Raw genomic sequence first — 23,211 nt, 5'->3', positions numbered from 1 at the left:
CCCTTTGCAGGAGCCACGCGTATTTCCCTCTGCAGGCTTTGGTCCTGTGTCTAATAACATGGTCTTCTTACAGTTCCTCATTTGTTATCTAGGATGGTTATTTACAGGTTCTCCTCTGGAAATCAGCATACCTGCTACCTAGTCTTCTGGTACGATAGTTGCCTTATTGTGCGGCCAAACCAAAGCAGTACCATCATCTCCCGTGATCTGATCACAATACTCGGTTTGAGACAGCCCCAAATCCCATTTGCCTTTTTAGCCGAGTCACACTGCTGACTCATGTTCAGTGTATGGTCTAAGACCCCCAGATCCTTTTCACACGTACTACTGCCAAGACAAGTCTCCCCCATCCTACCTAAATGAAGAACTTCACTACTGAAATTCATTTTGGCCCCTTTCTAGCCTGTCAAGATCATCCTGTATTGTGATTCTGTCCTCTGGTGTGTTTGCTACCCTTCCCAGATTAGTGTCATCTGCAATTTTAATAAATACCCCCTCTATTCCTTAGTCCAAATGATTTATAAATATATTGACAGGACAGATCCCTGCCGCACTCCACTTGTCACTCCTCTCAAAGATGAAGAATAATGAAGAATAATTTTCAAGCACCCTTTGGGTACGATCTGTCAACCAGTTCAGTCCACCTAACAGTAATCGGATCCATAAGGCATTTTACCAAGTTGTCAATAACAATATCATGCAGAACCTTATCAAAAAGCCCTACTGAAATCAAGGTAAACTATGTCCACAGCATTCCCATGATTTAGCAAGGTAGTAATGTCCTCAAAAAGAGAGATAAGGTTAGTCTGACATGACTTGTTGTTGAGAAAGCCATGCTTAGTAATTACAGCCATCCGCTCTAGCTGCTCAAGGAACGACTGATGTTTTGTTCTAAAATTTTGCCAGCTATAGATGTTAAACTGACAGATCGTTAGTTACCCAGATCCTCCTTTTCCCCCTTCTCGATGATGGGGACAACATTTGCCCGCCTCCAATCTTCTGGCACTTCACCTGTTCTCCCAGAAGTGTCCAAAATAATGGACAGAGGCTCAGAAATTGCTGTTGTCAGTTGCCCTGAGCCATAGGGAAGGGGCAGCATATAAATGGAATAACAATACGAAAGAACAAAGCTGTGTCAGCAACAGGTTATTCACAAGACTAGTTTAATTATTAGACACCCATAAGAGCTGGGCTTCTTTATTACCAAAAATGGGGGAAAGGGGGAAAATCAAGGGGGAATAGAAGGAACCACAGCTAATACATCTGTCTTTCGCTACCAGCTTACCCGCCAAGATATACCACCTAGGACAGGGGGTTAATTTTCACATGCAGACAACTTTGCTTAAAAAAAAATATCGGGGGCACGCATGTACAGGAAAACACAAAACAGTCTTAAAAACAGCATGAATGGGCATACAAAAAGAAGGTTCGTATTTTTTCGGTTTTTTCCCCCTCTGAAGAGGGCGGGTTTTTTTCCTAGAAAACAAAAACGTAATTCTAGATGCCAGGGATTCCCGGAGCACCCCTGCGGAAACTCCTCCCCCTTTTGTGCTTCCCGTCATGGAGGCAGATCTCTGCATCATGCCGACGTAAGGGCAAAATGAAGCTATGTGACTGGCGGAGTCCCAACATCCGGCTGGGAGGCAGTAGAGATAGCCGCCTGGAGGGCGGGGCTCCGGGACCTTCTCTTCTTGGTGCCAGCTGGGCAATGGGACTCCCGCCCTGCAGGCTCTCCCCTTAGGCCTCTGAGCACAACACATAGCTTTACTGACAGCGGCTCTTCTGTCCCCCTCATCGGAGTGGAGCAAATGGGTGATCTCCGGACGGTCAAAGCCACTTCGTGCTCCGTTGAACGAAATTAAACGTGACGTGTTTCAGGGAAGCGGAAGAGGTCAGGAATTAAAACCAAGGTCGACGGAGAGAGGAAAGGCCCCCTTTTATCGGGTCTGTTCAACTGTAAGGATAAACAAATCACTACTGTTATTCTGTTATCCATCTGAGATAGTCACTGAGTTTAACGTATTGCTCCTGTTCCTCTACATTTCATGTGAACCGCCCGAAGCCTCAGGGGAGGGTGGTATATAAATATAACGAAGGAATTGATGCCTATAGCAGGCATTCTCAACCCGGGTTTCGTGACAGCCCCCAAGGGCTTTCACTGATTGAGTGGGAGATAATTTTGATTTGTTTTTAAAAGTTATCGTGACACGACCATATATAGGATGATAGTCATGTCTACCCTCCTCCCCAAAGGGCCACTTTTGGGTCTGGAGGGAGTACAAATAGGAGAGGCCCTGGCCGTACAAATCCTTGCTGGCTGAGGCTGGTCACACGTGGCAGCGACTGGAGTCCAGAGAGGTAAGAGCTCTCATTTTAACTTAACTGTGGGGGTGGGTGTGACAGAACAGCATAGGCCTGCCTCAGCCTTGTTTCTACAGGCTCCCTTTGGTGAAGTCAGCACAGAGGGCAGGTCCTGCTCTGTTCATAATCTGAAAATGTGTCTGTGCTGTCACTTCCTGTGCCATGGGAGTGGGCGGGTGATGTCGTTTCTGGTGACATGCAACTTCCAGGTCATGTGGCAGGAAGGTGTGGCCTGTTAACATCCCTTCCAGGGTTTCTCAAAGTTTGAAGAACGTTTCAAGGGTTTTTTTAATGTCAAAAATGTTGAGAAAGGCTAGTCTCTAGTAGCTCCCTGCCTGCTTTTGAGGATCCTGAGCCCCCTTCCCACCACACCTCAGACCTTCTTGCATAGGGGGTGCTCCTCTCCCTTCCTTAAGCAGTTTCCCACCAGGCCGGCCAGCAACCTCCACTTTCTGCTCTGTAACCCCCCCCCACCTCCCCTCCAAAAAGCTGAAGACAACTCCGTACACTTAGGCAGCTATAATCCCCCACAAGAGCCTCTTGTGGCGCAGAGTGATAAGGCAGCTGTCTGAAAACTTTGCCCATGAGGCTGGGAGTTCGATCCCAGCAGCCGGCTCAAGGTTGACTCAGCCTTCCATCCTTCCGAGGTCGGTAAAATGAGGACCCAGCTTGCTTGCTGGGGGGTAAATGGTCATGACTGGGGAAGGCCCTGGCAAACCACCCCGTATTGAGTCTGCCATGAAAACGCTGGAGGGCGTCACCCCAAGGGTCAGACATGACCCGGTGCTTGCACAGGGGATACCTTTACCTTTACTCCTCCACACACCCAACCTTTGCCTTTCCACTCAATCCCACCCCTGCCCCCCATCCCCTCTTCCCCCGTCCCCCAAATCCACCCTGTTGCCACTCACTGTAAGAAGAGATGTCAATCTCATCGGGCAGCTCGCTGATGTTCACCTCAAAGCGGTCCTGCACTTCGTTCAGGATCTTGGCGTCGTTCTCATCCGACACAAAAGTGATGGCCAGGCCCTTTGTGCCGAAGCGCCCAGCGCGAGCCACCTGGGGAGCACCCACAAAGGGAAATGAAAGACCGGACTGGGTGCTTTCCGCCCTGCCCTCCGGGCCTCCCAAAAGAGGAACAGAGGGTCATCTTTCCTTCTCGGTCTAAGGAGACTGCTAAGGGACACAAGGACACGGACACACCGAGGCCAGTTGTTGCTCAGGGCTTGAAAGAGACATCAGATCTCAGAGACTCTAGTCTGAGCAAACTCATCAGCGCAACAAGGGGCCTTTTCTCCTAACAACTCGGGCCCCGGCTCTGGAGCCCGTCCTCCGGCTGGCCCGCCTTGCTCACCCGGTGCAGGTAGGTATCCGAATCCTCTGGCATGTCGTAGTTGAAGGCAATGTTGACTCGCTCGATGTCCATGCCACGACCAAAGAGATTGGTGGCCACCAGGATACGGCGCTGGAAATCCTTGAACTGTTGGTAACGGGACAACCTGCAAGACCCAGGAGAGTTAAGACCGTCCCTTGTGCACGATTCTAATGTTCACATTCTAATGCCTTTTCCAATGGCGTTCACACATCTGGTAAATATGTCAACTTCTGCTTAAGCGACAGCCGAGAGGCTACTGCAGGGGCCATTGCTCAGGGCTTCGAGAAACATCACCGAAGGAGTCAGAGACTCTAGTCTGAGCAAACTCATCATCGCAAGAGAGCCCCCTCAGCGAACCGCCCGGCTGCATCCCAGCCTGGAGCTTTCCTCACCTCTCCTCCTGGGGCATCCCCCTGTGGATGGCGATCGCCGGGAAGTTCTGCTCCACCAGAAGCTGAGCCAATGCTATGCAGCGCTGCACGGACTTCACAAAGATCACCACCTGGATGGGGGAAAGGGGAGCGACAGTCACATCCCTTCAACAGCTCCGAGGGCTGCCTGAGTGACCCTCAAGGAGTTATGCCCGAAGAAGCCCTTCCTGCACAGTCCCTTCTCCGAGAAGATCAAAAGCAGCTGTGTGCCAGCAAGTTCAGGTCCTGGGTCACCTTTTGCTTTCACACCCTTTTGGGCTCTAACCAGGAATCTGGACTAGGGGAAGCAGCCCAGGGCAAGCAGTCTCTCTTTGTAAAAATCAATCGCGGAACGGTAGGCTAACCAGTGCCACCCGTCTCTCCTGGCCGGGAGCCTCAAACATTTCTGCTCCCTTCAAAACCCCGTGGAACAGGCAGCCATCTCCAGCTGGACAGGTCAAGCACTGGCCCTGCAAAGAGGTGGCTGCTTTTTAACTATTATTCGCATTTATTGCCTGCCACTCTCAGCAGAGCCGGCTCGTGGCGGATTACAAGATACCAAACCAACCCACCTACTCCTGCTGGGGACCAGGTCAAAACAGCTGGCCACTATAGATATAACATGGTGGAGTACCCCCCCTCCTTAGTATCCTCCTTGGGGGGGGGGGGGCATAGATCTTCTCTTTGCCCTGGCCTCAACCTGGTGGAAGAGCTCCGTTTTGCAGGCCCTGCAGAAAGCCGGAAGCTCCCGCAGTGGACCTACTCCATTTTTTTCCAAATCACAGCCTGCTGTGCTGGGAGGGGTGGCCTTAAATTAAACCAAGAGCCAGTTTTGGGAGGGCGGTGTAGAAATTTAATAAATAATACACTTCGTAACCGACCCCGCTTCCTCCAAACCTCTGCAGCGAGTCATCGGCTGACGGCTCCTGGCACCAAGGGGGTTTGGCGTCCTGCTTTCTTTGGCCGCTCACGCCCGTGTGGTTGACGGAGAACACACCACCTATTTGCCACCCATCGCTCAACTGTGCTGGTTTAAAGATGCCACCTCCTCCCCCAGGGCATTTGACCAAGGTGATCTTTTTGTTTTCAGAGCAGCAGAAACTTCAGCAGAAACGCTGTCAACCCCTCCCGCCCCCACCCCCCAAAAAAAAGACACCCGTGAAGCACCGGCTGCCTGCTCCCGGGGAGGCACCTGGTTGAATTCGAGCACATCCAGCAGGTCAAAGAGCTTGCGGTTCTTCTCGTTGTCTTTCAGTTTGACATAGTACTGCTGCAGCCCGTGCAGCGTCAGCTTCGTCTCGTCGTCCACGAAGATCTCCATGGGCTGAGGAGCAAACCCAGGGCCGGTTAGACCAGGGCAAGGCTGACCTGGGCTCGGAGGGAAGGGGGACAAAGCAGCACAAGCGCGCACAGCGGGAGCAGCGGCTCTAACGGGCTGGCAATGCAAACGCCCCCTTGCCTTTCCCTTCTGGAAAGAGAAGCAGCAGAGACGGCCTAGCCCTCTTTTCACCTCTCAGGCCCGACAGCCTAGAGCCTTCCTGCAAGGCATTCTGGGAAGCACCGTCCTTCCCCCCTTCCAGCTAAGACCTCCTCAGGCAAAGCATGCTGGGATAAAGGCCAATGCTGCCAGTGGTCGAGGCTTCCCCTCTCTGCCCGGGGCTAACCCATTGGCCGTTCTGAAGGCCAGGTTAGGAGTTTTCAAATGCAGCAAGCATCTTCCTCCACAAACCCAACAGGGAAACTTCTCTTGCCCGACCTAGACTCCACACCCAAAAACAATTCACGGACTAGACAGGTCACTTGTCTATATAGACATTCCTGCCCCCTCAACTATACTCTCCCTTTGACCTCGCCAACTAAGCAATGAGGCTCCTCCAGAGGCCTGCCACACCTTCCCCACCCCACACTTCCCAGCATGCACTAGGCTCCCAGGTCACTGCCTAGAGACCTGGCCTCTGGTATTTTGCCTGCCTCCAAAGGCCTAGCAAAAACAGAGCGAGGAAACAGCTTCTCCTGCCATCTACTCACCCAAGCAAAGGAAAGCAGCTACTTTGAATCAGGCCTCTTCTTCTTCCTGGGAACTCACACCTTCAACTCACCCCGGTGTCTCACTATTTGATAGCCTGAGCATCCCCCCACAACCACCTTTCCTATCGCAATGAGCTGGCAGCCTCCCCCTCCCGCACGGGAACCTTGACATTCACGCCGACCCCTTTCCCCCGAGTAGGGTGGCGGGAAAAAGAGAGGGACGATAAAAGCTCAGAAAGAAAATAAAATTGCTTTTGCCAGTTCAGAAGGAAAAAAGGATAAAAACTTCTCCTCCGGGTCGCCAGGCATCTGCTCCACTGGCTGCTGCCGCTCCCTCGGATCTCTCGCGAGGAGTCGATCGCCGCAGGTCTCCGGAGTGCCAGCCAGGGCGGGCGGGGAGGGCAAGGACGTGTGCGTGCGGCCAAGTGCGTGCGCGCCTGAGGAGTGCGTGGCGGTCAGGAAACGAGAGCTACGTCTGCCTGGGAGTGTGGTGGGCCAGGATCTTCTGCAACGTGTGGGTCTGGGGGCCAGGATCTTCGGAACTCGGTGCCACCGGGCAGGTGGATCCACGCAGAGGGAGCGCAGGGAAACAGGACAGCGGGCGAGGCGCGGTGAATTCTGCGCCACCTGCTGGGCGTGGAAGGCGCAAGAGGATCCTTCTGGGACGGATCCCCTCGCGGCGGTGTGGACGATCTCTAAGCTAAGCGTGCCGGCTGGGCAGAACCAGGTTACGGTCCGAGCGCTCCCCAGCCTTAGTGGGAGAGGCCTGTCGTTCGTGTGGGTGTGGGTGTGCAAGCCTAGCGTAACCCGAATGATCTTCCGGAAAGGTGTGTGCCCTGAGAGTGCCTGACTGGGATCGGGGAAGGCGACGGGCCGCGGCGGTGCGGCCCGGTGAGCTGTCGGCAAGGGTGGTGTTCTATGCTCCACGCCCCCGCTCCTTCCCTGGATGGGGAGGGAGGGAGGGAGGCTGGCCGGCCGGCCAGGTGGATAAAGAAGGTAGAAGGGATTTAATTACGTCTTGCATGAATTTGCGGCACACGGGGCGGATTTCCTTGCTGAGAGTGGCACTGAACATCATGACTTGCTTTTCGTGGGGGGTCTTGCGGAAGATCTCCTGGACATCCCGGCGCATATCTGTCGAGGGGAGAGGACAGAGATCAGAACTCACAAGGATCCTCTCTTCTTCCCTTCTCTCAGACTGTGCCCCCATGAACTAAGTCAGGGGTAGTCAACCTGTGGTCCTCCAGATGTCCATGGACTCCAATTCCCATGAGCCCCTGCCAGCATTTGCTGGCAGGGGCTCATGGGAATTGGAGTCCATGGACATCTGGAGGACCACAGGTTGACTACCCCTGAACTAAGTAATTCCAGCTTAAGACCTTAACAGCTCCCTTGCTGGGCTCTCAGAGGCCTTAGGAGTTAATAGGCAGAAACAGAAGCCTAGACTGCTCTTTGAAACACATATTCCTGTTCCCCTCAACCGTCTCCTATGGGAACATTATTCAAAGAGGGTCCCCTTCACCTTTTCCCAGCCTGGCCCTGTCTAATGGGGAGGGGAAGGAGGGAGGGAAGAAGGGTCACTGCTGTTCCAAAAGGAAAAGTCAAAAGGAACCCTGCGGTACCCTTCTTGGGTCTTAATCCCAGCCAGGAGAGTTATACTGTAGCTAGAAGGGTAAGATTCAAGCCCAGCAGAACTTTAAACGAGATTCCGGACTCAACCTTCATTTTCAATGTTTACACCTTCTTCAGTGGCACGCCTTCCATAAAGCTCCCAAATGTTCAGAGATGAAGCTTACAACCACATTGTTACTAGAAGTGTGATATTCAAGGTGTGACGCCTACTGTATGGAAGCATAAAGATTATTATACTTTTACTCTAGATGGAGAGAGTGCCACTGAAAGAGATGTAAACATTGAAAACTGATGTTGGGTCCAGAACCTCATTCTGGCATGGATATTGGATTTGAACACTTTTTCTGCATAATAAAGTAGAGAGACTTAGGACTTGAAGTTTGAACGTTTATTCGTTTTTACAAAATCCTCAAACCTACACTTCAGTTTTCACTTTGGGGGTTCGATCGGCATTCTCGTTGAACTCTAAAAGCGGCCAAGATTTCTAGGGTATCAAACCTTTGAGAGTCAACACTCTCTTCATCCACTTGAGAAAGTTCAGCCTGGAGAAGAGGAGGCTGAGAGGGGGCATTGACTGCACTCTTTAAGTATTTGAAAGGTTATCACTTGGAGGTGGTCAGGGAGCAGTTCCTATTGGCAGCAGAGGAAGGACCCATAGTAATAGTTTTAAACTATGTGTAGAATGGACTGGGGCTAGTTATCAGGGGGAAAAACTTTCACACCTCCCTCCCTCCCAAAGGCCTGACTCTCAGCGCCACTGGCTGCCCATGCCCCGCTCACCGAGCTGCTCGAGCATCTTGTCGCATTCGTCCAGGATGAAATGCTTGATATGCTTGAGATTGAGGCTCTTGTTGCGGTCCAGGGCCAGGATGCGGCCTGGGGTCCCCACCACAATGTGGGGACAGTTCTTCTTCAGCACCTCCTCATCCTTCTTGATGGACAGGCCCCCAAAGAACACAGACACCTGGGCGGGAAAAGTGAAAGGAAGGCTTGAGACAGCTGGAGGGGAATCAGCCAGCAAAGAGGGGGACAGGACTGAGGCGACCCCGTTATGCAAAAATAGCAAACTGCAACAGGCAAAAACCTGAACTCATTACACAAAGCCTGGCAGCCAAGATAGAGGGAGGAACAGCCCAATGGCCTGCCAGGCATTAAACAAGGACACTCAGGAAAGTGGGAAGGTGCCATTGCCACAGAAACAAATTAAGCCCTGCCCCAAGCCCCAAAATCTTTCCACAATGCTATAGGCACAGGACCTGCCACTGCAAGTGAGCACTGTGCCCATCGACAGAAGCAACTGCCAGGTCCCCCCTGCTGCCCCCGAGACTCAGCTCTCACCTTGACGCTGGGCATGTACTTGGAGAAACGCTCATATTCCTTGCTGATCTGGAAGGCCAGCTCGCGCGTGTGACACATCACCAAGACCGACACCTGCCAAAAGGGTGGAGATGCCCTTCAACAGAATGCTCTTTTTTTCACTTTTGACCTTGCGACTCCCGCCAACTCCCTCCCAAGCCTGCTTCTCTGGGCTGTTTGTCATGCTGATTCTGTTCCCGCCAGGCAGCCGGCCCCCTTCCCGCACCTACCTGTCCCGTGACCGGCTCCAACTGCTGTAGCGTGGCAAGAACGAAGACGGCCGTCTTGCCCATGCCCGACTTGGCCTGGCAGAGGACGTCCATGCCCAGAATGGCCTGTGGGATACACTCGTGTTGCACTGCATTGAGAATGGAAGCAAAATCAGTCTCTTTGCCAATGCCGCCGCAAGGACCCCCCCAAGCAAGTCCTCGCATTCAGCTCCTCCCACCACCCCCTCCCTAAAATATTATCTCCCAGGACTTACGAGCTCACCTTCCGAGGGGTGCTCAAAGCCACAGTCGACAATGGCACGCAGGAGCTCCGGCTTGAGCAAGAAATCGCGGAACCCGGAACTGTGGATGGAAACGTAGGAGCCCTTGACGTCCTTCTTGGACGGGACGTCCACCCCGTCTCCTGCTGCCTGGTTCTCAACCTCGTCGTCCTCGTAATCCAGGAGCTCGTTGTCAACGTCATTCTCGGTCATGGCGATCGACTGGGAGGAGCGGTGCGGAAAGAAAACTCAAGGCGGGAGAAAGCGTCCTCCTGATTAAAAAAAAAAAAAGCCAATGTATATATATATTAGATAGATATTAAAAAGATGGGGGAAAGCTCTCTCTCTCCCCTGCAGGGCAAAACTGCAGTTGTATCCCCTGGATAGAACTCTCTGCCTGCATGCAAAAAATGTTTGAGCCCATCACAGACCTTACTCATGGAAAAGTGATCAGATAACTTCAATTAATATGGCCCTCTGTAAAAGGCTCGTAAGGAGCATTAATACCTTTAGAAGGACGGGGCCACTTCAATAACCTGACAGTAAAAGTATCCCCTGTGCAAGCACCGGGTCATGTCTGAGCCTTGGGGTGACGCCCTCTAGCGTTTTCATGGCAGACTCAATACGGGGTGGTTTGCCAGTGTCTTCCACAGAACCTGACAGTACTTACCTTAATTACCTTAAAATATAAATTTCAATCCTTATGGCTTAAATCTGTTTGAGCCAGTGTACAAAAACTGGGGATGTCAACAAATTTCTTATTAAAGCTGAACATGCGGTAGGCCAAAAGCATAATTAAATGAAACCTCTGAGACATCGGCTGGCAAGCCAATGTAAAAATAAAGGTTTCCTGGCTCCAGACAGAAATAAATACTTGCTAAAGCCACCTTTTCCCCCTAGAGAACCACCAAGAAAGATGAGCTCTTATATGGAAGGTTGCTACAAATAGGGCCCTTTGCCTCAGAGGCTATGTCCTTGTAACAGTGGGCAGGTAAAAACCAGAGGAAGAGTTGGTTCTTATATGCTGCTTTTCTCTATCAGGAGTCTCAAAGCAGCTTACAACCAGCTTCCCTTTACTTTCCTCTCTCAGATAAGTGAGGCTGAGAAAGCCCTGAGATTACTGCTCTGTCAGAACAGCTTTATCAGAGCTGTGCCACTCCTAACCACTAAACCAAGCTGGCTCTCAAGAGAGCACTCCTAGCTTTACTGCCCTATTTATAATATATGATTAGAGGTAAAGTTTTACAACCTGCACTAGGTATTCAGACCTGCCATCAAGGGAAGTGATAAAAGAAGCTGCTAAGGGACGGAGGAAGCCATACAACCGTCTATGTCGGTAAAATTTGTGTTGCTGCCATTAAGGTTGCAGTAAAGGTTGATTAAGCATTTTAATTTTATACAGTTTTAGACCGATTGTCTTTTGGGATCTGGCTGAACCTTATAGTTTCCTTTAAAGCTTTTTAGTGGTGATCTGCCGAATTTATATTTCTTTGTTGTTGTTCTGAAATTGGTCCTGAATCCCCCCCCCACCCCACTCCTGCCAGTGGCCACAGGAGACCTGGCAACCCTAAAGATAAGATACAGAAATTTTACTTAATTATGAAAAGTAGCTATAAGAAACAAATGGCATTACGGGGGTTCTGCCGTCTACAGAAATGTCTGACAGATATATAACCAACATTACTTGGAGAAAACGTTCTATGGCATATGAAAACTCTTCTTGCTTTTACAGGTTACAGTAGATGAGCGATTGGGATGCGAGTATCCTGCATAGTGCAGGGGGTTGGACTAGATGATCCAGGAGGTCCCGTCCAATATTATGATTCTATGATTCTAATTGGATGCATTAGCAGAAAGTTGGGGGTGATCTGCAAGGATGGGAGAACAATATAATCAGAGTCCAGTGCCACCTTTAAGACGAACAAAGATTTATTCAAAGCGTGAGCTTTCGAGGGCAAGCACTCTTCCTCAGACTATGAACTGACCATCATGACAGTGGGAACATATAAGCAAAAAGTTAAGATGGGGAAGCAAGACGTCTGACCCTTTTTCTGCAGCCTGTTCCCCTGTCCTTAATTGCCTAAGTTTGGAGGAGGCGTTTGCTTAGATTGGAATGGTGTTACCAATCTAGCCCTGTGTGTGGGGTGGGGGATAATCTGCCAGCAATTCCTTAACACTTGCAAATTTAAGCATCCCTCCCCCATGTTACCTTTTGGGAGCTGGCGCATAACTCTTGCAGACTTCTGTAGGATTTAAGCTGTTCCAGCTTTTCTATTGAAATGGTGGGGGGCAGGGATGTATTTCTCCAAGCTGTGATACAAGTATTTATTTGGATTTTTATACCGCCCATTCTTTACAGCTCTGGGTGGTTTACATGGAGCATTGCATAAATTTACATGGAACATCAGAACAATTTATTATAACAATCTATAACATTATACACTAAAGCAGGGGCAGTCAACCTGTGGACCTCCAGATGTCCATGGACTACAATTCCCATGAGCCCCTGCCAGAATTAGTGTTTCCCTTCCCATCTATTGTGGGGGAGGGGGTGGTGTTGCTGCCATCTTGCTTCCTCAAACCTCAAGGCAGCTCGTCAGCTGCTGTTTGAGCACACCTTTGGCTTGAAGGGCCTTGGGTCTCATCCAGAACCCCTTTCCTTATCCACCCTTCTAATATAAGAAGATCATAGTCTGGCGAAGGGTGCTTGCACTCGAAAGCTCACGCCTTGATTAAATCCTTGTTGGTCTTAAAGGTGCCCCTGGACTCTGATTTTATTGTCCTTCTAATATAAGTAAATCCAAATCTTTAGACTCTTTTATTCTCTAGCATGAGGCATAGTTCCTTCTGTCCACGGCCTCCATCCTCTCCACCTACTTGTTTAGAGTTGCTTTCCGTTCCACGTAAGCAAAGACCACTGATCTTGGTTCAGATGAAATTATCTCAGGTTTGAACATTATATGACTTTTAATAATCTCTACGTGGTTGGGTAGTAAATAATAACATGATCTTCTCGATAGGATGGTGGGTTGGCAGCGGAATAAACGCATCTTGGGTGTTGGAATCAACCCAGTTCCCTTTAGGCTTTTCTGCCAATACTATATTCTTCCAGATTTGCTCTGACATCTGTCCTGCATCTTTCAACCAAAATTTTTTTGCACTCCTGCAAAACACGGCGACAGAAAATTCTACAGGCCGGTCCTCTCTTGAACGCTGGCCAAGAGGGGTGGGAGCAAAGGCGGCCGATGCGGGGAGTCCAGACTCCTCTTACATAGGTCGCCCTGCCCCAAAAACCAAAATCATCAGGGCGGGGATGTCAACAAAGGTCTCCTTGTCCACAACTCCCGATTCCGACTCAGGAGCGGCTCACCTGTCTAAGTCCGCCCACGGGATTCCTCAAGGAACCTCAACCCACTCAGCTGATGATCTCCCCTAATCCCTTCACCGTGTATCCTCACTGTGAATCTCCCCAAACACTCAAGGGAGTGTGAAAGGGCTTGCCTTTCTACAACACCACACACATATCGCTCACAGAGAGAGATCAAAAGAGAGCACCTCGTCCCTCTGGACCAGGCGTAGTCAAACTGCGGCCCTCCAGATGTCCATGGACTACAATTCCCATGAGCCCCTGCCAGATGGCAGGGGCTCATGGGAATTGTAGTCCATGGACATCTGGAGGGCCGCAGTTTGACTACCCCTGCAACTCCTCTTTCGGCCTGCCATTCATTGCGCAGCCACTGCCAATTCCAATCCCCGACAGTCCCCAAATCCCCATCAGGACGCGCGCCCAAGTTGAAGTTTTCCCCGAAGCTCCGCCTGACGCGCCGCGAGACCGCAAACACCATTCAGACGGGCGCTGCGATGCCTTGCGGCGCATCCTTCCCCACCAAAACTACTCGACTAAATGCCGGCCCGGCCCTCCATTTCGTTCCCCCTCGGAGGCTGCTGCGCGGGAAGCGCGGGAAGGCCCGGAGACCCCCCTCATGAGCCTGCGTCGCCCCATTTCTGTCTCCCGGGGAAAGGGAGCGTCGGCTCTCCCCGAAGGGCCGCGGCCGGAAGGCCCCGAAAGCAGCACGACGCCGATGCGGCCGGATTGCGAACAAGGCCAGAGGGCGAAGCGGCGCACAAAGGGCCGGCCGCCATCTTGGCTCCCATTCCTCGGCGCTGCCACAGTGAGGAACCCCCCCCCCGCTCTTCCAGGCCGGTTTTGGAGCCCCCGGCGGGGAGCCGCCGCGCCCATACCCTGCCCATCGTAGAGGGAATCGTTGGTAGAGTCCATCTGTCGCCGACTAAGGGGCGGATGGCTGAAGAAACCGCGGATAGAGAGACGATGGCGGGCGCGCCTCTTACCTTCGGCGAGGGGGAGGGGCTCCGCGACTACTCCGAGCGGCGGCCGCAGCAGAAAGCGCGCAGCTTCCGGGGAGGGAGGGGGCGTGGCCGAGGTCCCACGACGGCTCCGCCGTGAGGACCCCGCGGGCTTTTAAGGCAGGTCGTCTAATCCAGTGCCTGATTTGAAAAAATAAAATTAGTAGAGGTCCGCTGGGTTAAGTTAAATAACAATAATTTTTGAAAACCTCGCGAACTGTCCAGGATTCAACTCGGCCACGAAAAGGTCGGCCTGCCTCTGTGTAGGGGATATTTGAGGGAGGCGGTTGCCATAGGCGCCCCCGCTGTCTGGGATTGAGGGGAGGCGCCGCTCAGGCCAGTTTTTTAATAATTTCGCGGCAGTGCTGCGTAGGCGGGAGAGGGTCAAGCGGCCTTGCAGGCAGAAATTCATAAGGGAAGGGCTTCCTTTGCATTCTGTGCCTGGGACGGCTCCCCCTGCTACGTTTCCTTGTAGCAGAAGGCGTAGGAGGCCCTGCTAGGAAACATGTGGCAAGCCAAGGACAGTTTTCTGCACAAATCCCTTTATTAGTGTGGAATATTTTGCCCTGGAAGACTTTTTGTTCCTTGGTTGGTTACAAAAGTGCAAGGATTTGCAAGGGGAAACTGGTGCTGATGGGAAGAGGGGCTTGTCCACTGCCACTTGCACAGTTTTCCCACTGAGAATTGCTCTTTGGCTCTGTTATTTTATTCCCATGTGCCTGTACATCTGTATGAATCTTTTTTAATTTATTCATTAATTTAATGTATCAATTTCAGGACCTTTGGCGGCTGTTCTTTAATTCATTAATTTAAATACATTAATTTAATGTATTTAATTCATTTTCTGCAGCTGGTTGAGGAACCAATTCATGTATCTGCTTTATTATTTGATTATTTATAATTTTACTTTTGATGAAGCAGGCTGTAATCAGTAATAAACCTATTTATCTTAAGGTGCCAAAGCACTCCTTTATGTCTTTAATAGGTTGCCAGTTTTTGTGCCAGTCCTGCTCCTGTGTCTTTAATAGCAGCTAAAGATGACAAGAATAGCAGGTAAAGTTTTTCTGGTAGGGAAATACTGGAAACTTTAAATTTCAGTTCTTCAGTGTGATGCTGTCGAAGCAGGGGCAGTAACAGGTTCCCCATTATATGATGCCTCACAAGACATATATTCCTTGTTCAGATCTCAAGCCATGTTTCAGGTCCTCGTGTACATACAGAGATAATATGGCGGTATAGAATAATAGAGTTGGAAGGGACTGCTTGGGTCATCTGGTCCAAACCTCTGCACAATGCAGGACACGCACAACCCTGTCGCTCATCCACTGTAACCTGCCACCCCCTTGAACCTTCACAGAATCAGTAGTTACATAATAAAATCAGAGTGCTTGTACTTGAAAGCTCACGCCTTGAATAAATCTTTGTTGGTCTTAAAGGTGCTACTGGACTCTGATTGTATTGTGCTACTTCAGACCAACACAGCTACTCATTTGAATCAGTAGTTACATATGTATTCTGAAAATGACCAAGATGTATGTGATGCACTTTCAGCGTGAGAATGTGCTTTATTCGTGGTCAAAGTACAAGCTAGCACTTTGAAAGAACTCCAGCCCACACGTGCACCTGGAGGTTGAAATACTCACCCTGCATTTCAGGAAAGCAAGCAAGGCCATTGCCCAGTGGAGACGGAAGGTAGCATTTGGCGTCCATCCGTCTTGAAATGCCTGCTGCCAAAGGAATGGAAAAACTGGGAGCCTCCCTGAGGTGCAGGCCTCATGCCAAGGATGGAAGCAAGTGTGGCTGTTTTGGTTGATGGTGATTGCTAATTTCACTTTCCTGACCTGTCCTTCCCCCAGAGCAAGTACCACTAATCTTCATGAATCTGGCATCCTGCCACCTGTACCAGCCGTCAGATCACCAGCTTTTCAATTGACACAAACCCTGGGTGTGGACATATTTCTCTTCAGGCAACTTGTTTATTTATTTAGGAAATGTTTATGCTGCCTCTCCAGGGTGTCCTTCAATGAAACTCCTCCCACCTGAAAAACACACCTGCTGTGCTGATTTGTAACCCTTGCGGTTCAGCTCCTTCTGAGCCAACATAAAAACAGACTCCATGCTGAAGCCCCTTCCACAAAAACCAACAGAATGTGTACTACCCTTTCTTAATTACAGTCCATTGACCCAATATAAGTTCAAATCCTGGCTACCGGTCCCACCTTTTAATTATCCCACTAATATCCTAGAGCAGGGGTAGTCAACCTGTGGACCTCCAGATGTTCATGGACTACAATTCCCATAAGCTCCTGCCAGCAATTGCTAGAGAATCCAACAGTCCTGCCCCACAGTTGTATAATGATCACTTTCCCACTGTGTTGTTAACCATTTGTAACTTTATTCATCATGATCAGATATGCCCATTTGAACATCTGGTTGTAGATCAACAAAGCTGGGACGCAGGGAAAGGATTAAGCGGAAATGTCGGGGTACAGCCTAAGCTGAGCAAACACAGAGCCACGTTTTCAGGACCATGGACACACATCAGCAGGAAACTAAGGGGCACACCTGGAACCACATGGTTTCCAAGTCACGCCCCTTCATGCCATGGGGCAGAGTCATGCGGCAGACACCGAAGTGCGGAATTGTGATATGCAGGGCCTGCAAAAGGGAGCTCCTCCACCAGGCATTGGCCTGAGACTGACCACAGGTCCCCCCTCAGACATCCCCTCCATGGCCTGAAGCAGTCTGACCTTTCTAGGGGGTTTAGCCAAGTTTCTGTTCCTGTTATATTATTGTTGTTTGGGATCACTGCTGGATTGTTATTGTTGTATATTGACTATGTTGTATGTTGACTCGTTCCACATATCCCCCCTATGATGTTGTATGTAAACCGCCCTGAGCCATATGGAAGGGCGGTATAGAAGTCAAAAAAATACATTAAATAAATAAATGAAATAGACCCGGTTTGCTGGAAATCAGCTTTGGAGACCTCCTGAAAAGTCAGCTAGTTTGAGGAGCCCAGAACTAGCTGGGTAGAGACAGGTACAAGGGGGAGTGCTGAAGGTACTATAAGATTTTTTTGTTTGTTTTAAATACATGTACCTCTGTGTACATCTGTGACATGTATACGCATATGACACCGCCTTGTGTCAAGTCAGGCGATTGGTTTACCTAGATCAGCGCTGCGTACACTGACTGTCAGTAGCTTTCCAGCGGAAAAGAGTATTTCTCAATACCAGCTTCCAGAGATGCTTTGACTGAAGATGCCAGGGCTTGGCTCTGCCATGGGTGCTTGCCAAATGTCTGCGGGCTACTCACAGTCTCAGCCTAACCTGTCTGATAGGGGTGCTGACAGGATAAGATGGAGGGAATTGAGTATGACTTAAGCTGCTTTGGGTCCTGTTGGGGAGAAAGACAGGGTGTAAATGAAGTAAATAAAGAAATGGGAGTTCAGCTAGAGGATTTTGATATAGAGTGTGAATACTGTCCTCAGCCGTATGGGAGGGAGGTATAAAAATGTTAAATGAATAAATAAAATAAATACTACGAAATAGGATTCATAGCCTTAATAGCCAGCTGGGTGACCATGGGCTCTGATAAAGCTGTTCTGATTTAGCAGGAATATCAGGGCTCTCTCAGCCTCACCCACCCCACAGGGTGTCTGTTGTGGGGAGAGGAATGAGAAGGCGACTGTAAGCCGCTTTGAGCCTCCTTCGGGTAGGGAAAAGCGGCATATAAGAACCAACTCTTCTTCTTAATGGTCATTGGAGGCTAGATATGTGGTTTTCATGGGGGAACTTGGAGCCATTTTAAATTTAAAATTAAATCTAAAATTAAATTTAAATTTTAAATTTTTAAATGTCAGAAGGACTCAAGTCATGTCAGAGTCACAGAACGGTGCTCATGTCCCACCTCTTGGGCCTTGCCTAAACAACCATGAAGGGGGTCTGTGGGGGCACTTGATCAGGCACAGCAGAGGGGATGAGAGTGACTCAGGCTACCACAATTCAGCATTTTGAAACAGTGGGGTTCTCCTAGCCACCCTGAGGACACCACCACATTTAGTTTGACCCACGGACTGCTAATGGGGGCTGAGATTCTGGGGAGGCCTGTCAAATTCAATCTCCAGGGATTAGGAGATCTGTCATTGCAAGAGGGCAGTGGGAGGTGGGGGCCGGCGAGGTGTCCCACCCCAAGAAGCAGTAACTGCAGGGCGAGTCAGTGAGTCCCCTAGATAGCAAAGCGGTAGTTTGGGTGTAGCTGGGGCTGCACATCCCAAACATGGGTGAGAAGTTGGCGCAGGACTCGATCTTTGCCCCGGGCTTGTCCTCCTTGCATGGCTTGGAGTTTCTTGCGTGTCTGGGCTTCCACCTCAGCAGACAGGTTTCCTTGCGAGCCAAGAGCCTAGAAGGGGGGGGGGGGGGGAAAGCAAGATAATTCCATATCAGTGGTAGCTACAAACAATGGCACTCATTTTAGAGGAAGAAGAAGAGTTGGTTCTTATATGCCGCTTTTCCCTACCCGGAGGAGGCTCAAAGTGTCTTACAGTTGCCTTCTCATTCCTCTCCCCACAACAGACACCCTGTGGGGTGGGTGAGGCTGAGAGAGCCCTGATATCACTGCCCGGTCAGAGCAGTTTTATCAGTGCCGTGGGGAGCCCAAAGTCACCCAGCTGGTTGCATGTGGGGGAGTGCAGAATCAAACCCGGCATGCCAGATTAGAAGTCTGCACTCCTAACCACAACACCAAACTGGCTTAGGGATTAGATTCAGGTAGGTAGCCCTGTTGGTCTGAAGCAGCAGGACACAGTGTGAGTCCAGTGTAACTTTAAGACCAACAAATAAATAAAACTCTGCTAGTTTTCAAAGTGAACCTTGACTCAGGCTTTGTTCTAGGGATTTGTGTTAGTGGACCAGTCAAGAAGTTGTGTATATGTGGAAGAAAAAGTGAAATGAAATATAGGGGAAAGTGACAGAAGTACATGTAGTATAAAAATATGTAGTTAAGGATCATTTGTGTTGATTTGGTTTTTCCTTTTCTCCTTGCCTGTTCATAAAGTCCATCCTAAAAGGACAGAGACCTTCCCCCCCCCCCAATTTCCCTGCCTGGAGAAAGGGGGAAGTGATATATTCAGATGTAAAGGTATCCCCTGTGCAAGCACCGAGTCATGTCTGACCCTTGGGGTGAAGCCCTCCAGCGTTTTCTTGGCAGACTCAATACAGGGTGGTTTTGCCAGTGCCTTCCCCAGTCATTACCGTTTACCCCCCAGCAAGCTGGGTACTCATTTTACCAACCTCGGAAGGATGGAAGGCTGAGTCAACCTTGAGCTGGCTGCTGGGATTGAACTCCCAGCCTCATGGTCAGAGCTTCAGGCAGCATGTTGGCTGCTTTACCACTCTGCGTCACAAGAGGCTCATTATATTCAGAGGTACACGCCTTCAAAAACTGCTATCCCAGTACCATGGCAAAACATACGAATGCTATTGCCACAGCTCAGTAAAATGTAATGCTATGGTGTTCACCCTCCAAAGCAACCATTTTCTTCAGGAGAACTGATCTCTTTAGTCTGCGTAAGAGCTATAATTCCAAGGAGCCATAATTCCAACTTGGGGCCTAGCATCCTCAAACGCTTGCTCTCTAATGAATCTGTTCTATTGAAATACGGCTGCCCTCTGAAACGACCTCCCCTCAAATTACATGCCTCAGCTGGCAACTGACGATTGTAAATAAATGTTTAAAAGATCCTAATTTCCACTGGTCTTTTGTACTGAAATGTTCAAAGGAAAGTGAATAGATTTTATAATGCTTGGGAAATCCCTGGTGATTTGAACCTGGAGCCTGGGGAGGGCTGCGTTTGGGGAGGCGAGGGCCGTCCGTGAGATACATGCAGGTCAACCTTCATAACGGCCATTTTCTCCAGGTGACCCGCTCTCTGCAGTCAGGAGATCATTTGTAATTCCCAGAGATCTGTAATTCTCCCCCCACCCCCGAGACTAGCCACCCTTGCTAATCTCAAGAGTTGAACAGAGATTTGGATTTCAGCCTCTCTCTTCAATACTTCGGAAGCCAATTTGACGTAGTGGTTAAGAGCAGCGGCTTCCAATCTGGCAAGCTGGGTTTGATTCCCCACTCCTCGACATGCAGCCCACTGGGTGACCTTGGGCTAGTCACAGCCCCGATAGAACTGTTCTCACTGAGTAGTCCTGTCAGAGCTCTCTCAGCCCCATGTACCTCAGAGGGAGTGGAAGGCAAGCCACCTTGAGACTCCTTTGGGCAGTGAAAAGCAGGGTATAATGACCAACTCTTCTTTTCACAGATCCTCCGATGGGATCTTAAAAAATAATAGAAAAGTAATGTGATGTTATTTTGCCAGGTGATATAATGAACCTCTGGGCTGTGACAAGCTTGAGATGCCCATGAGTTCTCCGTTCAACAAGGGATATGATGTTTTTTTCTCCAGGCCTTCTCAGGGCCCAAGTACTATTGTTATTCATAGAATCATAGAATCATAGAGTTGGAAGGGGCCACACAGGCCATCTAGTCCAACCCCCTGCTCAACGCAGGATTAGCCCTAAGCATCCTAAAGCGATTGATTATTAAATCATTGATTATTAAATCATTCATAGCCCACCTTCCCTTGCATTTCAAGGCGGCCTGTCATAACAGTTAAAAAAACATTTCCGGCTTAAAATCCAAAAATAAAATCGCAAACCCCAAACCTCTCTAGGGGAGAAGTAATCTGTGGGGAACGGTGTTATTGGCTCTCCTGCGTGGGTCAATTCATAACTGCTCTGCTCACAAATCCCCCCAAGCCTAAGATGACCAGATTTTAACATTGATAAAGCGGGACACCATTGACCGGGGGGGGGTGTTCTTGATTAAAATTTGGTCTGTATGGAGCAACAAAAATTTTAATAGAACGCATAGAATGCAAAAATAGTATTATATATTTTTAAATGTCAACATAAGTACAATTTGCCAGGTGCCCCCCTAGACGTCCCTCCAAAAGTGGGACAATTTGGTCACCTTACTCGAGGCCCAAAATGCCTCCTTAAACGTCCCCAAATGGAGCAGTCCTGTGTTCATTGCTTATAAGACCCAGCCTCCACTTTGGTCAAGCACACCACCCTCCCAAAATCTCACCGCTTGCTGCTTGTGCTGGAATTCTCTCTCACGCTCTAAACGGTATTGCTCAATTTCAGCCTGGGCCTCCTCTTTGGCCTGCTTCAGCCTCCGTGCCTTCCCTGGGAGTTGGGGGGGTGGAGGGCAGGCAAAAAGGGGAGAGAGAGAGAGACAGAGACTATTAGTTCCCTCCAATGGCATCTCCAACCCACCTCCTTTTCCCACCCGTTGCAACCTATGACTCCACAGTTCTGTTCCAGGGGGGCTCTGGCTCTCAGCCTTCCCTCCCACCACCTCCATGGGAAACCCGCTAGAACAGAGGACCGTCGGCTTACGTTTCCGGGCCTCTGCCACCTTCTCTGCAGCCCTCTTCTCAGCCTGGAGCAGCTGCTGGATTCCCTGGGTCTGGCTGGCCATGGTTCTGTAGCAAGGATGCTCCAACCCGAGGAAGATCCCTGCATCCGCTGAGCCGGGTACCACGTCCCTCTCGAGGCAGCCCAAGGTCCTAGTGCTCCTCCGTTTCCCTGATCTGTCAGTATTCTGCGATATGCTTGTGGACAGCCTGGTTCTTTCCCCCCTGCCACTGGAGGGCTTTGGGGGGGGGGGTTATTGGGATTTTTATTATTAATATTTAGTATAATATTAGATAGCAGATATAGTTGTAGCAAACTGTTAGGTTATCTGGATTCCCGTCGTTCTTGTAAGGAAGAAAAGTCCGTTTCTAGCCCCTTTCGTTGCGGAGATATAAAGGGAAAGGGCTCCACAATTAAAGTTTGAAGTTAAAAAAAATATATATCTCTTGTGAAAATCACTGTCCCAAGATATAGCAGTCTTTCTTAACCAGGGTTTCTTGATGGCCCTGGGTTGCCTAAATGGGTAATAATGGGCCTAGAGGGGGAGGCAAGGGGAGGTACAGCTATACTTCCCAACCTCATTCTGCACAATCACGCCATTTTGGGGGCTTTTCAAAACCTGAAGAATGTTTCAGAGGCTTCTCAACAGTAACAAATTTGAGAAAGGCTGACATGTAGTGATGGCCGCTGGGGGATTAGATAGATTCCTGAAGGAGAAGACCAACAATGCTGTTTGGCCATGATTCGATGGAGCTGAGGGCCTTGATGGAGCTGACACACTTCCGCAGGGCCTACAAGACGGAGCTCTTCCACCAGGTGTTCTGTTGAGGCCGGGGTGTGGAAGATCGAGGATCCCTCCACAGGTCGCCCTGAACATCTCAGGCAGATAATCTCAAAGCAGACTGGCATTGTGGGGGGAGGGGGGGAATTAGATGGGTTATGCTGCCTGGGGATTTATTCTTATCAGTGTTTAATTGTAAACCGCCTCGAGCCTTCTTGGCCCTGGAGTGGCAGTCTATAAATATAAATAAAATATAAATGAATGAATAAACAAGATCTCCATGTGCAGAGACAGTGCACCCCGTCTAAATTCTGGTGACTGGGTGAGGGAGGGGACAATAGGGTAAGCTTTGGCCTCTGTGCATTTTTCATAAGCCTCCTGGGAGCATCTGGTTCAGAAATAAAATGTTCTTTTCCAGAAGCAGAAGAAGAGTTGGTTCTTATATGCTGCTTTTCTCTCCCCGAAGGAGGCTCAAAGCGGCTTACATTCGCCTTCCCTTTCCTCTCCCCACAACAGACACCCTGTGAGGTGGGTGAGGATGAGAGAGCCCTGATATCACTGCTCGATCAGAACAGCTTTCTCAGTGCTGTGGCCAACCAAAGGTCACCCAGCTGACAGCATGTGGGGGAGCGGGGAATCAAACCTGGCTTGTTAGATTAGAAGTCCGCACTCCTAACCACTACACTAAGCTGGCTCTCTTCTTAGGAAGTGTTCTTCCTGTGTGTCCCATAAGGTCCAGAGAGCGACATTTGCTCAGGTTGCCTGGCCACAAGGAGCTGAAACTGGCCTCTAACAGGGCCAGGGATTTTTCACTCCTGACTCCAGCCTGGAGGAACAGATTGACAGTTCTGCAGGGCTTTCACGACAGCTGTTCTGCCAGGCCTATGCTTGAGGCCTGAAGTGACATCAGAAACCGCTGGTGTCTCTGACTCTGTTGG

The 23,211-nt window shown here is 49.9% G+C and overlaps 2 protein-coding genes across 4 annotated transcripts; both read right to left on the bottom strand.

Moving 5' to 3' along the window:
• Positions 1-1,146: 1,146 nt before the first annotated feature.
• Positions 1,147-14,150, bottom strand: DDX39B (DExD-box helicase 39B). 3 transcript variants are annotated; one of them, XM_077331094.1, is made up of 11 exons: positions 14,003-14,150; positions 9,655-9,924; positions 9,393-9,520; positions 9,145-9,237; positions 8,587-8,770; positions 7,190-7,308; positions 5,339-5,470; positions 4,129-4,238; positions 3,716-3,860; positions 3,273-3,420; positions 1,147-1,954 (listed from the first exon to the last, which is right to left on the bottom strand). In XM_077331094.1, exons 2-11 carry the CDS (start codon positions 9,863-9,865, stop codon positions 1,938-1,940), a joined length of 1,287 nt encoding a protein of 428 aa, XP_077187209.1. In that variant the 5' UTR covers positions 9,866-9,924; positions 14,003-14,150; the 3' UTR covers positions 1,147-1,937. The 3 variants fall into 3 exon arrangements, with proteins under 3 accessions (XP_077187209.1, XP_077187210.1, XP_077187211.1); XM_077331095.1 differs by having other exon boundaries at positions 13,895-14,023; XM_077331096.1 differs by lacking the exon at positions 14,003-14,150 and having other exon boundaries at positions 9,647-9,842.
• Positions 14,151-16,392: 2,242 nt separating this feature from the next.
• ATP6V1G2 (ATPase H+ transporting V1 subunit G2) lies at positions 16,393-21,644 on the bottom strand. The gene is made up of 3 exons (XM_077331264.1): positions 21,475-21,644; positions 21,161-21,261; positions 16,393-18,421 (listed from the first exon to the last, which is right to left on the bottom strand). The coding sequence occupies exons 1-3, from the start codon at positions 21,554-21,556 to the stop codon at positions 18,248-18,250; spliced, it is 357 nt and encodes a 118-aa protein (XP_077187379.1). The 5' UTR covers positions 21,557-21,644; the 3' UTR covers positions 16,393-18,247.
• Between the last annotated feature and the right edge of the window lie 1,567 nt (positions 21,645-23,211).

The sequence above is a fragment of the Paroedura picta genome, chromosome 3 (assembly GCF_049243985.1).
Source record: "Paroedura picta isolate Pp20150507F chromosome 3, Ppicta_v3.0, whole genome shotgun sequence".
In the NCBI taxonomy this organism is placed as follows: Eukaryota; Metazoa; Chordata; class Lepidosauria; order Squamata; family Gekkonidae; genus Paroedura; species Paroedura picta.
The sequence above is the reverse complement of the archived record's forward strand: the minus strand, read 5'-3'. Positions and strand labels throughout refer to the sequence as shown.